Source organism: Vidua chalybeata, chromosome Z, assembly GCF_026979565.1.
Source record: "Vidua chalybeata isolate OUT-0048 chromosome Z, bVidCha1 merged haplotype, whole genome shotgun sequence".
In the NCBI taxonomy this organism is placed as follows: domain Eukaryota; kingdom Metazoa; phylum Chordata; class Aves; order Passeriformes; family Viduidae; genus Vidua; species Vidua chalybeata.
Window position 1 is genome coordinate 41,506,590 of NC_071570.1, and position 15,319 is coordinate 41,521,908.

Genomic DNA, 15,319 nt, shown 5'->3' on the forward strand with positions numbered 1-15,319 from the left:
ATAGATGCACTGTAAATAAGCAAAAAAGATCATATGTGGTTTGCTGAAGGCTTACTCACATTTCACCTATGCTTTTTTGAGCTGAAATTATTAAAAAAAAGCATTTGAAATGGGTTATTTTGCAAATTTGTGTGCAGTGAAATGATCAACTTTAAAACATTAAGCTTGACACATGATCAAAATTATACCCTTCTTTTGATAACGTGTATTCTGATATAACTCAACAATGGCAGAGTACTCGGCAAGGTGGAAAAGGGCAGAAATCCTGATATCAATTTATCCGGTGCGTTCAGCTTTCAGGGTATCATTAGCAACAGTGATGAGCAAAGTGCAACACAATGCCATTGCAATCCACAGGGTTCAACAGTGCTGCCAGTGTCTGGCACACTCCATACTGGACACCTTCCTCACCCTGGAGAAGGGAACAGCAATCTCCAGCTTTATGCAAACTAGCCACAACCTTAAGCCTTCCTGATGTTAACTCCTTCCTTCCCAGGGAAACACCACAGGTTACAAATATGGTGTCCTTACTGTTTTCCTTTGTGAAATTCACCTTAAAATCTATGGGTAAGAGACAACTTAGCTTTATACTACAGGATGAATAAGTAATGCAAATCTGAGGACAGCCAGGAGCATTCAAAGGTAGACACAAAGGGATAGTAGGGCAGGGCATGAAAAAGTTGCACAATTTGTTGAAAATGAATTAACTTTTCTCCTTCATTTAGTTCAAACCCTCATATCCAAAGGTAAAAGAGAAAATTGCTTTTTTCTGCCCTACTTTCTATGTGCTGTAAGATTATACTAAGATGCTAATTCACACCAGGAACCAGCTTGCACTTCATTACACCTGTCAAACATAGACTGGCTTTGATAACAGAGAACAATCTGCTGGAAACAGCACAGTGATTTCATACCTGCAAAATCAGCAAGAAAAGGAAGTAAGCATTGGCTATTCGCTGAAACTGCTCAAACAGGTTGAGAGGCAGGAAAGTGAAGAAATTGTATTTCGATGTTTTAATTGAATTGTTCTGTAGGGAGAAAAATGAAAATAAGTAGGATTGGTAAAACAGGAAACAAAATTACAGCACAACACATTTCTACTGTGTCTTACTTGCTTATATTTAGCAATAGCATTGTTCTCAACAGCAGCTCAAAAAGCATTTCCTTTTCCCCCAAACAATCATGCCAAGTCTGGATAAACAGAGACTTCTTCTTCGAATGGGTGAAAACATGATGCCCGGCTTATGCCAGTGCTGTTGCAGGTAGATAAACTTGTATGTAGTTGCTCACAACATCTTCCCTTTATTAATAGTCTTCTTACTTACACAGTGCACAAAGAAAATTGAGACTTGTAACCAGAAGACAACAATTTTGCTGTTAGCATCTACAAAGCAGGGTTGGAAAACACATGACAGGTCAACCATCTGTAGCTTGTCTGATGCTTTGTAAAACCCTGGCTGGACAGCCCTACTGGAGGCATATGTCCTCCCAGGAGCAGAATATGACATTATTATTATCCTTTTCAATTCATTCAGCAAACTTTCAGCTCAGCAGCTTCAACAGGTGGCTTGTTTCTATTCCACAAAAATCTCTAGGATGTGGCGTTGTGCAAACAGTCAGTTATACAAGAACTCACTATTTCAGTCAGTGTGCTGCAGCTCTGTTCCCTATTTCCAGTTTCCTTTTCTAATTTCGGATGGCCCCTCCACACACAAGAAGTGGTTGCTCCCCAGTCTATCTTTTGCAAACCACAGAAAGACCTAAGCTTGATATTGCAGAATGGGGTATTTTCTTTCCCCAAAGATGAGAGTAATCTGGTCCAATATATGCCACCAGCCAGACAAGTTCAATGCATCCTACTGACCCACCAGCTGCTGCTGTCCCTTTAGTTTTCAGGTGTGCTAGACCATCTTTTCATATGATGTTTAACAGGCCCTTGTCCAGGTTTAGTTCTGGAAGAATGAATCCCCCTTGTTGTGAGAACATCTTAAATTTTTCCCCCTGGAGAGCTTCTGCTCTCCAGACAATGCCCATTAACCCCCTTCCAGGGAACCTAAGGTGTGACAACACAAGGAGGCAGATATGAAGCACACCTGAATTCCATAATAAATATGCTGGTTCAACAGCAGAGAAAATGGTGATTGCGGTATTTGTAATAGCCTTTAGATATTGCTAAGCTGGTGGGAGGACAGAAGCTACTAAGTATGAATCACAGCCCACTTCTTATCCATGCATTAATCCGGGATCTCGACATCTACACTGACATGCATCAGCATGTTTCCAGCACTAAACCAATTATTTCAGGTTACCACTGAAAGGTATGTGTGGGGGAAGCTATTCAATTTTAGGCAGTTACTAGATTTCTCTACCTTCAGACATAGAGTACAGTGTATGTTTTTCAGCATTAAAATAATGTTTTATCCCTTGGATAAGTCAAATGAGTAAAACTCTAAAAGGGCAGAAATTAAAACAGCCTTCATAGAAGAGCTAGCCAAATCCTCCTGTTGATTGCACTCCAGAAAGAAAATATATTTATCAGTGATCATCATACAGACAATATTGCCTGTCTCCTGGTATCATGCAGCTACCTGCAAGTGTGGCTAACTCTGTCTATGCCATGACGTGTAGTTAAATTTGGTTTTTTTCAAAATCCTTAACCGTGGGGTATGTGTCATGGACAGGCTCCATGGACACTGCTGAAACAGAAGCAACGGAAAAACAGCATCCTCTGCATACCCAGCCTGCTAGGAACTAAATTGCTTGACAAGACTGTGCCCATCAGGCATACAGTCTAGCAGATTTTTTATAAAATCTAGATCTAAATAAAGAAATCTGCCCACTATTCTGAGGACAAGCATTATTACCAATTATTTAAAGAAAAAACAGAAGATTATTGCTGCAGGAATAAGTAAATGCAGGGGACTTGACCTTTGTGCGTCAACAGATTTCAGAGGGTTGCATATAACATGGGAAAAACTACTCAGTAAACACTCAGATAAAGTTTATAGATCTTTGCCTGAAAAAATCTCAGAAGGGAATAAGAAAAGACTGGGAGTGGTTTATTTCAATTCCTGCCTTCTATTTCTGTCCATTAATTACGTCAGGAAAATCACTGAATGAAGCACAGCCATTCATTTTATTTCCTATTGCCATTAGGCATGGTAAAAACCCCAGACATAACAGCTTCCAGATGCTTAACTGCAAGAATCTGGATAACTAGTGTTTTCTCCATAGTTGTTCAGGATCATGATATTGTTGGGCACACAGTGTCTTTTGGGACACTAGGGAACTTTAGACCTGAGGATAAGGACAGGGAGTATTATCATGGATCTTCTCATTATTCTAGAATCTATAAATAAGATTAATTACCAGGAAAAAAAAAAAGAACCTGTAATTACTATAAATATTTCTAATTCAACACATAACTTGTTCATGGACCTCAGGGGCTAAAGACATATCAATAGCAAATTATAATGACAAACTAGAGAAAACTTCAGCCTTTCCAAATCAAAACTCTGCATTTCCACGTCACAGATATATATGAAACACTGTGCAAGGTATCTTATAGTCATAGCAATATAGAATGGTTTGGATTGGAAGGGATCTTAAAGATCATCTCATTCCAACTATCCCTGCCATGGGCAGGGACACCTCCCACCAGACCAGGTTGCTCCAGTCTGGCTTTGAACACTTCCAGGTATCAGGCACCCACAGCTTCTCTTGGCAACCTGTGCCAGTGCCTCAACACCCTCATAGTAAAGAATTTCTTCCCAGTATCTAATCTAAACCCACCCTAAGTTTGAAGCCATTCCTTTGCCCTGTCTGCTACATACCCTTGTAAAAAGTCCCTCTCCATCATTCTTATGGGCTCCCTTCAGGTACCAGAAGGCCACAGCTAGCTCACCCTGAAGCCTTCTCTTCTCCAGGCTGAACAAACCCAATTCTCTCAGGTATAGATTATGTTTTCAGGCAATACTACAGGCCTGTGTGCTTTGACAGCTCAGGCTCTTGGCCAGCTGCAAGGAAATCTCAGCTGGCCTCTGCTCTTGATCTTATCCTATTCTGTGATGCTTAACATCATCAAACCCTGTCACTCTTTAGAGCTGGACCAGAACCTGACTCTGGGGTGGGAGGGGTCCTACGGGAGGCTGCATCACTGCAGTGCATTAAATAGTCCACATGCAGCCATCATTTCACAAGCAATGCTTCTAACATATCATCTGCCTCATGGTCCCCACACTCTGCCTTCAGCAGGGGAGACTCCCATAGAAAAAAAGTAATGGAGAAGAATAATCTTTGTAATAGCAATTAGGTATTGAGAGGCCTTACTGAAACTTCTGGTTTTCCTATAGATTCATGAAAACCAACAGCTAAGAAGACCAGCTCTATGGGCTAAGCACAAAGATGGGGATGGGGAGCTTTGCATTTACTCTCTGATCTGCCCTAGACCTCTGGTTGTCCAAGGGCAGTCCCTGCATGCACCTGTGTCCTAAATGAGCAGGTCTGAACATGGTTACTCACAGTCAGCCTGAAGCTCTCCAGATGTGAAGCTTGACATCAGAGCAATGTTGTCTGTGGGTGAGGGATTATTCTCATCTGCTCTTTTCAGGGGCTAGATTCACACCTCCTGGAGGTGTGACTCCACCGAGATGCTGTCCCTAAGAATAGTGCTCATCTCTCCACAGTTACACAAGTCCAGATCTGGCAGATGAGCTGTTACTTTGGGGGTGTTTTCAGAAGCCCGCTTGTGACGTCCAACAGCAAGCAAAACTCAGCAGATGGCTCCTACCTTAGATCGCTGAGCAAACAAATCATCTCCTTGCCATAAAAGTCACTAGAAATAAGCGACACTGATGTTTTTGTGGCTAGATTACAAGCGCTAAAGGGTATGGCAAGGTGTTGACCCTCTGAATTTAAACCCCTGGATCAGTGACATAATACTTCCCAGCAGCTGGACAACCTAGCCATAAGTAAATTTTAGCAAGACTTTGGTGACCCCACAGGGAGGTGTTATGCCACAACACTTGGCAATTCTGCTGGTACTTATGTAGCACAGACCAATGGAACAGCTGAGCAGCAGAAATGTCTTTTCCAGGTGTTTTGGTAAAGCCTTACCAAGGAGATAGCAGATGTGCAATTCCATGGCACTCCGTTTAACTGTAGCAGTGCCATTGCAAAGAACACAGAAGCCATAAGCAGAAATGTGACCATAGGGCTGTGAATGTTCTCATGAAAATTTTTAATAAACTCATGTAACAGCACATATGGTACCACCAAGACTTTTTTTTTTCACAGGGAGTACAGAACAGTCAGACCAGATCAGTTTTAAGACTCCCAAGTCCACTGACTTATTCCTGATGGTAGGCAGCAGCCCTAGCTCAAGAGAAGACTGATAAAAGCCAAAAGGATGTGGTGGTGTTAATCTGGTCCCTGTAAAAGTCCCTGTAAAAAAGTAAACTCCCAGGAGTAACAGACTGGCCAAACACTAGAAATAAAAATGCCAATTTTCCAAAGTACAGTTCTCTTTTCTTCCCTTTTCCTTCCTCCCCCTCCCCTGCCCCCCCGCCCCTCCCTTTTTCCTTCCCTTAAACAGAAAAGGGATAGGAATGTCTTACATATGCAACCCCTTGACCATCTCTTGACAGTACTAATGAAGTGAGTTCCAGGATCTCATCACATGTTGGGTATGCCATGAAAATCTGCAGGAAAGCATGATCAGTGGTTGTGTTTTCCTATGTTGTTCCTTCAGTCTGGTGTCACCCCATTAATGAGCAGTTAATCATCAGTGTGGTGAGTGTCCTTGTGGACACTCACCTGGTGCACCTGGTGGTGCAAAGGATGACACATGGCTTGACATCCTCATGTCATTGCTCACAGACAAGCCAAGCACAATAACCTAAAAGTCTTGTCTCTTAGTCATCCCCTTCGACAACAGTGTGCTCTCCTCTGGTTTGGCTCAGTACCTGAAGCTGCTGCCTGGCAGGAAGCAGGAAAGAAGGAGAGGGCAGAGCACCACTGAGTGGTGCAAAGGAGCCAAACTCCAAACCACTGTTTTCGTTATGGTCTCACACAACAAGACTCCCAACCAGTGCAGTTGGAGTATTCTCTCCATTTGACTTAATCTGATGAAGAGTGGAAGACTTGATCCCAAGGAGTCTACTGGACTTCACTGAAGACCACATCTGGCACAACTCAATGTTGGGGCCTGATATGCCTTGAGGACCTCGACTTCACCTGGTGTGTCCAGCCACAACCCCTGTCCAAAACTCAGGAGTTCACTTAAGCTCAACCATGAGCCTTCTATCCTCACCTGAGCTATGTTGTAGAAGTCCCCATCTCCAGACTGTCATCTGTCCTAGTTTCCCAGATATATCTATCCAGTTCTACTTCCTTGATGGACCTTGGACCTCTGGTATAGATTTGTATTCAGCCCACTTCTGCCTGGGCTCCCTAAGAGGGCCCTGGACCTGGTTCATCACCTCACCTTGTCTGGAATGGTCAGGATGGACCCCATCACCAGCATCCTGCCCTGTCCCTGCCAGGCAGATGCTGCAGGACTGTACCCTGGTCAGTGAGAGCTCTGCCTGAATTCGGATCACCTCCACTTCCAGCTTGCCTCCTCTCAAAGTACAGTCCCACTCAGGCTGCTCCCTGACAGTGCCTCAGTGCTCTTTGGATGGATCCAACTTACACCTTACTAAAGAGCAGTGCAGGTTTCTGCTGTACCTATTCCTTCAGGGACTATTGAGACCACTTTTCACTTCATCAGACCACACTCCCACCTTGAGCATGAGGGACACTGGGAAACATTTGCAGGTTGAGACAGGAAGAGAGGGCAGCTGGTGCCACAACCATGACCATGCCGATAAGGTCCTTGAGGATCACACACCAGGCAGCCTTCTGAGATCAAAGAATACAAGCACAGGAGGTAGAGCAGAGTCTGAGCCACTACCAGAGCTCCCTGCTCTCCAATTAAATTTCAAACAGATAAGAACCCAGCTGCTGATCCAGCCCAGGCAATGTGTATTGCCTATAGGAAGTTATACACATCCCTCCTATTTCACTAGAGACTTCATCAGGTGACACGAGTCCAAGCAGCCCCCTTGCTGCTGGTCCTGATGAAAGAATGCTGGTTTGACCCTGGGTCCTGATCCAAGATGAAATTTGTCATTGACTCACAGGCCTTGCATTTCCTTTCCTATTGTCTGAAAGCCAATTTCAAAATTGTTTTCGCAGCCCTTCATGACGTCCGAGTGCAGCTGAGTTAAATTCCAACGTGAAAGCAAAGAATTAAAAAAGTAACTAGGATCAGAGCAAATACTAAAAGCCTTCAGAAGAGATTTTCCTCTCCAGAGTGTTGATGGAGAGCCCATCATGGTGGACACACAGAGGCTGTCCCCTCTGTAGCTGTGTTGGGGTGAATGCAGACAGATTAAGTTGATTAAAGGCCTTAAACCTTGCTATACTACATCTGCCACCCTGCTTTCCACTTTATTTCAGTCTTTATACAGAACAAACCTCTTCCTGAATTCAGGAAGGATCTTTCTCTCTGCATTGTGAATAAACACAGGATTAGGATTTGACTTTTCATTTTCACTGACCTATATTGAGCCCTTTTCTCTCCTGCTCTAAGTGCCTTTTCATGCCACTCATTCAAACTTGGTTTCTGAGTCATTCCTAACTAATTTTGTGAGCTGGTGGGTAGTGTACACACCTTCACAGTCAGCCCTTCCAGTTAACTGCACAGCACTTTGTTTTAAAGTTTGTTTAATTTTTCTAAGCCTTCTGCTCAACTACTGAGGCTTCATGGCTGGAGAAGTGTGGCAGGCATGGACACACTGCAGTTTAGCATCTCCTGTATTTTTTGACAGCTTGGGGAGGGAATTTACCTTCTGAAATCTCCTGCAAGTTGTAGAGTGATGGAGGTGGACATGCCCTTGCATGCACTGGCAGACATGGCTTTCCACGGTGCAGCACCAGCTTCCTGCGAAGCTGGTTTGGGCAATTTGGGAGTCTTGCTTCATACCAGGAGGGCCACCTTTCAGCAGCTGCCAGAGCTGATGTCAGACTCCACACACAATAGAGTTTTCAAGTCTTTATCCGTTCGTCTCTTCTCCTTTCACAGATATCCTGGAGACTTTGCACTGGCAAGGGACAAAGTCCCACCAGGAATAGTAATATTCAGGGACAACACACCCACCTCTGGTTGTACTTTCCCACCTCCCTGTTCTTGCTGTGATAAAGAAGGACAAAACACTTCTGTACCTTTGATCTGTGCCTACATAATAGAAACTGTCCATTTAGTGAAAGGCTCAAATCTTCACAGCAGGTGGGACAGAAAGCCTGGCCGCAGCAGTAAGTCAATACACAACATCTAGGCTTGCATTTCCCTTTCTTTTTCCTTATTTGCCTTTCTCAGCAACTGCCTCACCCTAAAGAAACATTTACCACCTCAACTAGCTTTGCTGTAAGAACCTGTTCCATAGGTTTTATTGCTAATGTAGCCTTAAGTTATTAAGAAATCTGAAACTCAGTCCTGTGACTTTCACTGTCTAAAGTACTTTTAAAACTTTGTCATATTGGTGGGTTTCCTTTGGGTCTTAGTGGTCCTTTCCCCCTGAACCACATCCTAGTGCTTAGCAGAGCAACCCCACCACGATGACACAAATCTGAATGTGAGGAAGGTACTCAAATTTAACCCTTGCCTGGAAGAGCTAACTTTCAGGAGCATCATAGATATGTTATGGGAGGATGCCAGGAGGCTATCTCTCTTTTTGTCATTTCCATATTCATCAGCAATCTACAGCATAGGATGTGAAGTAAGTTATGAGCAAGGTTAGTTCTTTTCATACACCATAGTAATATGGAGTTAATAAATTGAACTTTTGTAAGGACTTATTGGAAATAAGCAGCCCAGGACATGATGTGCAGTCCTGTACAGTTAGGGCGGTTCTTGCACCACTACCTAAAGTCTGTTAGTACCTCACCATCCAGTCACCACTTCAAGTCTTGGCTCTTTTTGGGCAGTTTCCTGGATTTCCTAAGCCTCAGTCTACACAGGACTCCAGAAATCAAGAGCCATAGCTGACTAAAATGAGGGACATGATTATAAAAACTCACTGCCAAGTTTTAATATATTATACTGAGCTGGCTTTTTGGCTGCCTTCACTTTATCACCTAATCACAGACTTACCAAAATTCTGAAGTGTTCTTAAAGTTGTCTACTTAATTATGGCTATTTGCAAATCCTTGGGCACAATCAAGCAATCAGCTGGGAAGCAGTGTCATGCAAAGTCAGTTTTCTGAATGGCTTTTCACAGAATTAGGCAGGGGAACCAGAAGAGTTGCTCGTTCCCTCTACCCTGACATAACTGCCCATCTCCCTCCTACTTGTCGCAGTACTGCACATTGCAGTCATGCAGTGGAAGATGACAAAACCATATGTAGTGGCAATGTCCATCGCAGCGCACTACTGATAGGTTGTGTGCAAATCAAGTTCACTTCCCCAGTCTCAAATCACCAGTCTTGATAAGACATTCATACTTCATAGTACTTCACAGATATTAACTGTCATGCATTTAATATTTAGGACACATGCAGCAGCTCTGGACCTTGGGACTCTCTAACCCATGTTCAAGGCTGAAAACCACCCACTGAAAACCACCATGCTGCCATCAGTCAAACCTGCTGGCAAGTCATACTGTCCCCATCACAAGAAACTATTGTGTTCTAAAATGCTTAGTTTTTTCACCTCTTGCCAAGAAAATACTTGTGATATTCCTAAACCAAAACACGATTCAAAGAGCTCCCGAGTAATTGAATGATTAATTTCACCACTGGAATTCAGATATTCAAAGGACAAAAATTCACAAAATTCACTTTGGTATTAATTGGCAGCTGCAAACACTTTGAAAGAATGCAGCTTCAGGGTGGCCTCACAGAGGGGATGTCCCTTCAGGCAGGCAGGACAGATCTAGAGGCTGAGCTAGCCCTCCTCTGCACACAGCATCAGAAAATGGTCCACAAGCTTTGGAAATAAAGTTGCCCAAGGGGCTCCCTGGCAAATTAGCCTGGCAGACCTGGGACACAGCCAACCTGTGTCACAATGCACTTTGGAATTACAGATTTCATGGCACAAAGTGAACCTAAGTAGGCTGTTAAGAATCTGGTAGAAAAACTGGCAGAAAGCCACAAGGGCCAGATTCAAAACCTTCCTGACAGAGATGATTTCACTGCAAAAGCTGAGGAACTGACACATTTCCTTTCATGTTTTACTTTAAATGGAGACAAATTTCCACAGAAAACTCCCCCCAGGTTCTGTTATTGAAAGGCCTTGGAGCCTGATCCTGCAAATGCTTTGACTCACAAATAATTTTCTGTAAGCTTGCAAAGTCAGTGTGTCATGCTTTTCTAGAACCGGATCTCCTTCTACTGTTCATTTTTCAGGCTTCTTTAGCAGTAATCCACCTCTGATGGTTCATCTGGCTTGTGCTGCCTGGTTTGCAGAGCCATAGCTGGCATGCAATTCTGTTCACCCCTTTGAAACACTTGAGACACGAAACAGATGCAGCTACATCTGTGACTACATCTGCATGAAACAACATACACTGGTTACTTACAGCATATTCAAACTGCAGATTAAAATCCCGGTTGTTTGCTTGAAGTTGTCTCTCTTCCTCTGCAAAAAAAAAAGGAAACACATCAATCACTCTGGAGGGTAAGCAGAGTCAATACAGATGTGAATGGCGCATCAGAAAGTGCAAGCAGAGCTGCTAGAAGGGAGTGACACAGTGAATCGGAGCTCTGTGCCAACAGCCCCATGTCAGGGACGTGGGGTGGCTGGTGACATTGATGGAACTGCACTGTGGACTGGTACCATGGCACTCTTAACACCACAGAGCAAGTCTCCTCCACCCACCACTTGCTGCAATGCCAGTGCCTGGTCAGGTTGTTCACCTTCTGGGTAGGAGTTCCCACTTAACTAGTGGTGCTCACTCGTCCTGCCCTGCTGCCTCTCTTCCCCCTGAAGTCTCTGCAGCTTTTGCCATCAGCCTGTAGTTGGTGCCCTTCTTCCAGCACAGGTGCATTTCTGATCATCATCCCACTGATGATGACCCCACAGCTGTCATGAAATCAAAAATTACTGGAAGGATATCAAAAGGTCATCAATTTTGTCCTTTACCTCAAAGCAGGGTCTTGCCTCTCTTCCCCAGAAATGACATAGAAAGCTCCAGTAACACCTGTTCTTCAACTGCCTATTCCAAGACTGAAGTCTCCTTCCCCTGGGGCAGTTTTTCCCTGCATTATCTAACATAAAACTCATTACTTCAATTTCAAGAGGTTTTGTCTTCTCCTGGAGGGTGAAGGGTCAAAGGTGAGGGAGGGTCAAAGGTGGTCTTCTGCTTCCCCTAAGTTCCTTGTGCTACTTGCCAAGGATGCAAAGTACAGACAGTTGAGAGAGGGGATTGTCCCACTCTGCTCTGCACTGGTGCAGCCTCACCTTGAGTCCTGTGTGCAGTTTTGGGCACCACAGTGTACAAAAGGTACAAAAGCTATTTGAAAGAGACTAAAGGAGGGTCATGTGGATGGTGAAGGGAGTTGAGGGGAAGCCATATGAGGAACATCTGAGGTTACTTGGTCTGTCCAGCCTGGAGAGGAGTAGACTGAGGGGAGACCCCATTGCTGTCCATAACTTCCTTGGGAGGGGAAGAGGAAGGGCAGGCACTGCTCTTCCCTCTGGGTGCCTAGTGAGAGGACCAGAGGGAATGGCCTGAAGCTGTGTCAGAGGAGGTTCTTCACCCAGAGGGTGGTAGGGCACTGCAACAACTCCCCAAGGAAGTGGTCACAGCAGCAAGCCTGACAGAGTACGAGAAACACTGGACAATGTTCTCAGGCATAAGGTGTGGTTCTTGGGGCTGTTCTATGCAGGGATTCTGTGATTCTGTGATTCCAGGTTTACTACATTCTGAAGGCATTTATGCCTTACACTAGCCTTCCTAAGAATAAGCAGCTCCCATTTCTTCAGTCACTTCTTATGCATTAATCCATCAGAAGGAACATCACCCTTGGTGCTCTCCAGTGGGTTTCCCAGCTAGTTCAGCCCATTCTGAATGGATGCCCAAAATGGGTCATGGTTTGCAGCTGAGGCCTTACCAAAGCTGACCAGGGCACAAGGGACATACAACTTTCCTTGCAGACAATGCACATGTTGCATAAGAATTCACCCAGGAGTAATTTAAAGTAACATTCTTATGCACCATCAGCACACAGAGGATGGCTTCCCAGACTATGTTCCATTTTGGCAGATCCTTTCTGGCAAAGCCAGATGCCTTGCCAGGCAATGCAAATCTTTCATTTGTCCTTGCTGAACTGCATACAAATTATTTCAGACTATTTCTCAAACTAGTCAATTCCAATCCTATCTTTCAGTGTGCTTGTAGCTATTGCCAGCATGGTGCCATTCACAGATATACTAAGTGTGCTCTTTATTCTGTCAGCCAAGATGTAGAAGTAAATATTGAATACCAGGCTCAGGATGGGATATACCCCTGATGAATCTTTCAAGTTTCCTTACCAGTCATCAATATCTATTATTAATGTCTTCTTTTTTTTCTGAAAAATCTGGCACTCATGGTTTTGTGATTTTATCTCAAGCATGTATCTCCAGCTTACTTGTAAAAATGCCACAAGTGACAGTCAAGATACATGGCAGCTATCTGAGGCTTTTTCAATAGCCCTCCAGCTACCACTAAAACAGAATTAATTTTGGTTTGATGCAGTTTTTCAGGACTGCTGACTGTTAATCCTCTCTTCCCCACACACACACTCCTAGTTACTTTGAAGTGGTTCGCTGTATTGTTTTAACCTTTACTCAAGTGAAGCCAATACATCTACAATTGCTCAGCTTTTCTTTTTTCCCTGTGCTTGCTCTCTTCCCAGTCTTCTGAACTTTGCCTGCCTGTGAGCCAGATTCTTAAAGGCAGAACTGCTCCAGGGCATGCTTTACTCATCCAGTCAACCCATTCTCCCTCTATTCCAGCCCAAAACCTATCCATTTCTCCTCTGCTTTTGGCAAGAATTATGTTAGATATCTAGAGAGGAAAAAAAAAAAAAACAAAACCAACAAAAAACGAACAAACACACCATAACAAAACCCCTCTGATTTCTTAGCTTTATTTGCTAGGCTTTTTCTACTGAGCGTCCCCAGAGGCCCCAGCTCTTACAGAATAACTTTTATTGCCCTCTATGTCCTTGATAGCCTTTTCTCACTTTGAGCCTTTGCCACACTGTTTGTGCTGGATAAAACAAACGGTTTTGCACCCTCTAGAGGCATCCTTCCTTTGTCTGAAGCAAATGGAGAGCTTCTGATTTCGCCATTTCACGCATCCTTCTGAGCCTTTCTCTGAAAGGTGATAACTTGTGCCCTTAATATCAATTAATAATATATGTCCCCTTAATATAAATTATTTAAGGAAATGACAGCTCTAATTCTTCCCCCACCCTAGGATTCCTTCCCATGAGTTCTCAGCTATTAGTTCTTCATATTTATTGAAGGTTTCTTTTTTGAAGTCAATGTTAAACAATTTGATATTGTCACTTTTTGCCAAGTATCATCACATCATTTCATACCTATTCCTGTTTATACTCCCTCCAGCTTTCAGAGGACCAGCCAGCTCCTCCCATTCCCTCCCTTTTGGAGGGAATAACTTCTGAAACAACCTCCTCTCCTCTCCAAAAAGTTACCCACCTCTGCACCAAAACTGTGCCAACTGAGTAGGTCGTGTTCCTCTACACTTCTCTCCAGCTCTGCCTCTGCATAGAAGGAATTCTTCATTTACCACCATATCCTGCCTCTCAGAAAACTACTTTTGTTTTGTTTTGTTTTTTTTTCATAAAAGACTGCCCTTCTTGATTTTCTATGCTTGTGTTCATTACCTTGTAGCATTACTAAGAGATCTGCAATTTGCTCATCTCTTTCTTCAAGCTGCATTTCAGACCACGTAGTCATAACAGGAAAACTTCTGTTAACTATACAGAGTAAGTTTTATTCTTTTCTATTAATATTCCAGCCTAATGAGTTTATCACAGCATGTGTCTATTACACCTATTAAATGTTGTGTTAAGATATCTAGTTCCTCCTGTTTGCTCACTCTTGCATAAGCAAGTGTCTAAGCTGTTCAATGCATTGAATGCTAGCCTTCCTCCTTTTTCTTCAATGACCTCGTAAATACATAGCATCTCTAATTTTTAAGCCTTTTTTTCAGATCACCATTTTTTGGTGTCTGTCTGTAGGCTATTTTCATCAAGTCCTCTAATGACAAACGTAAAGCAGGCAAATGTGCTTTTCTCCTTCTTCAGGTACATCTAACAGTATCAGTCATTTTGAAATCAGCTGCCATCTGCCCCAAATGGATGATTCAGATCAACCACAGTGGCTTCATTTAATAACCTCAAAGTGCTTAATCCTTCACTGCTTTCCTAAGACAATTTTTTCTTATCTTCACAATGGGGAGAACAATGTACCAAGAGATCAGAGTCACTTATCTGGTGTCCCAGAGGAAAACAGAAGCAGAGCTCAAGAGGTTCAGACTTGCTGGGCTTCAGCTATTGTGTTGTGTGCTTCTTCAGGAATTTTCCAGAGAACAACTGGTATTTTCAAAGCCGATGAAAGACAAAGCTATTTGTGAAAAACAGAACTTCCCAACACTTGCCTGTTTCCTGCCATACAGTAAGTGCTACCCTTATCCCCTCCTCAGGGGCTCCAAGTCTAGTCCTGGAAGAGGTGCCACAGAAAAAATAAATGGTGTTAATGTAAATAGGAATAGATGACAAAAACTTTGGAGAGCCTCGGTGTCACACAGCAGCTTCTGAAGTCCTTAGTGGCTTTCTGTTCTGTATGCAGAAACGGAAATCCAAGTGCTGCAGGCAACAGTTGAACAAACCCTGAGCTCCTTTGCTCTTCCCAGGGCACACTGAGGGAGCAAGAAGCCATCCCCTTTCTCAGATTGCCCCCAGGGTCTTTGCAGCCAGGGAAGAGGCACTTGAAACATGGATTTGAACTCAAGAGTCTCAAATCACTTAGAAAAAAAGCTGACACATGCATGTGCCCCAGTGAGGAAAGGAGCCTCTCAGAACAGTGAGAGATGCACTCTCCAAATGGCTTTTATGTGAGAAACATTAATGGCAGGAAAAACAGTTCTGGGATGGCACAGAAATGTGAGGCAGTGGGACATGAAACAGAACAGAAATGAGAATCAAGGCACTGCAGTCCTAAGTGGCACCTAAGGGCAGGTTTTCTGTGATAACCCTTTCTTAAGGC

At 43.5% G+C, this 15,319-nt stretch overlaps 1 protein-coding gene across 5 annotated transcripts in view; it reads right to left on the minus strand.

Moving 5' to 3' along the window:
* LOC128782167 (phospholipid-transporting ATPase ID-like) overlaps nt 1-15,319 on the minus strand; it is an 84,002-nt gene that overhangs the window by 41,477 nt on the left and 27,206 nt on the right. For all 5 annotated transcript variants that reach the window (XM_053932369.1, XM_053932368.1, XM_053932370.1 and 2 more), the window contains 2 exons: nt 10,620-10,678; nt 915-1,028 (listed from right to left, as the gene is read on the minus strand). In XM_053932369.1, coding sequence (XP_053788344.1) covers nt 915-1,028; nt 10,620-10,678 — 173 coding nt within the window. The remainder of the gene's footprint in view (nt 1-914; nt 1,029-10,619; nt 10,679-15,319) is intronic.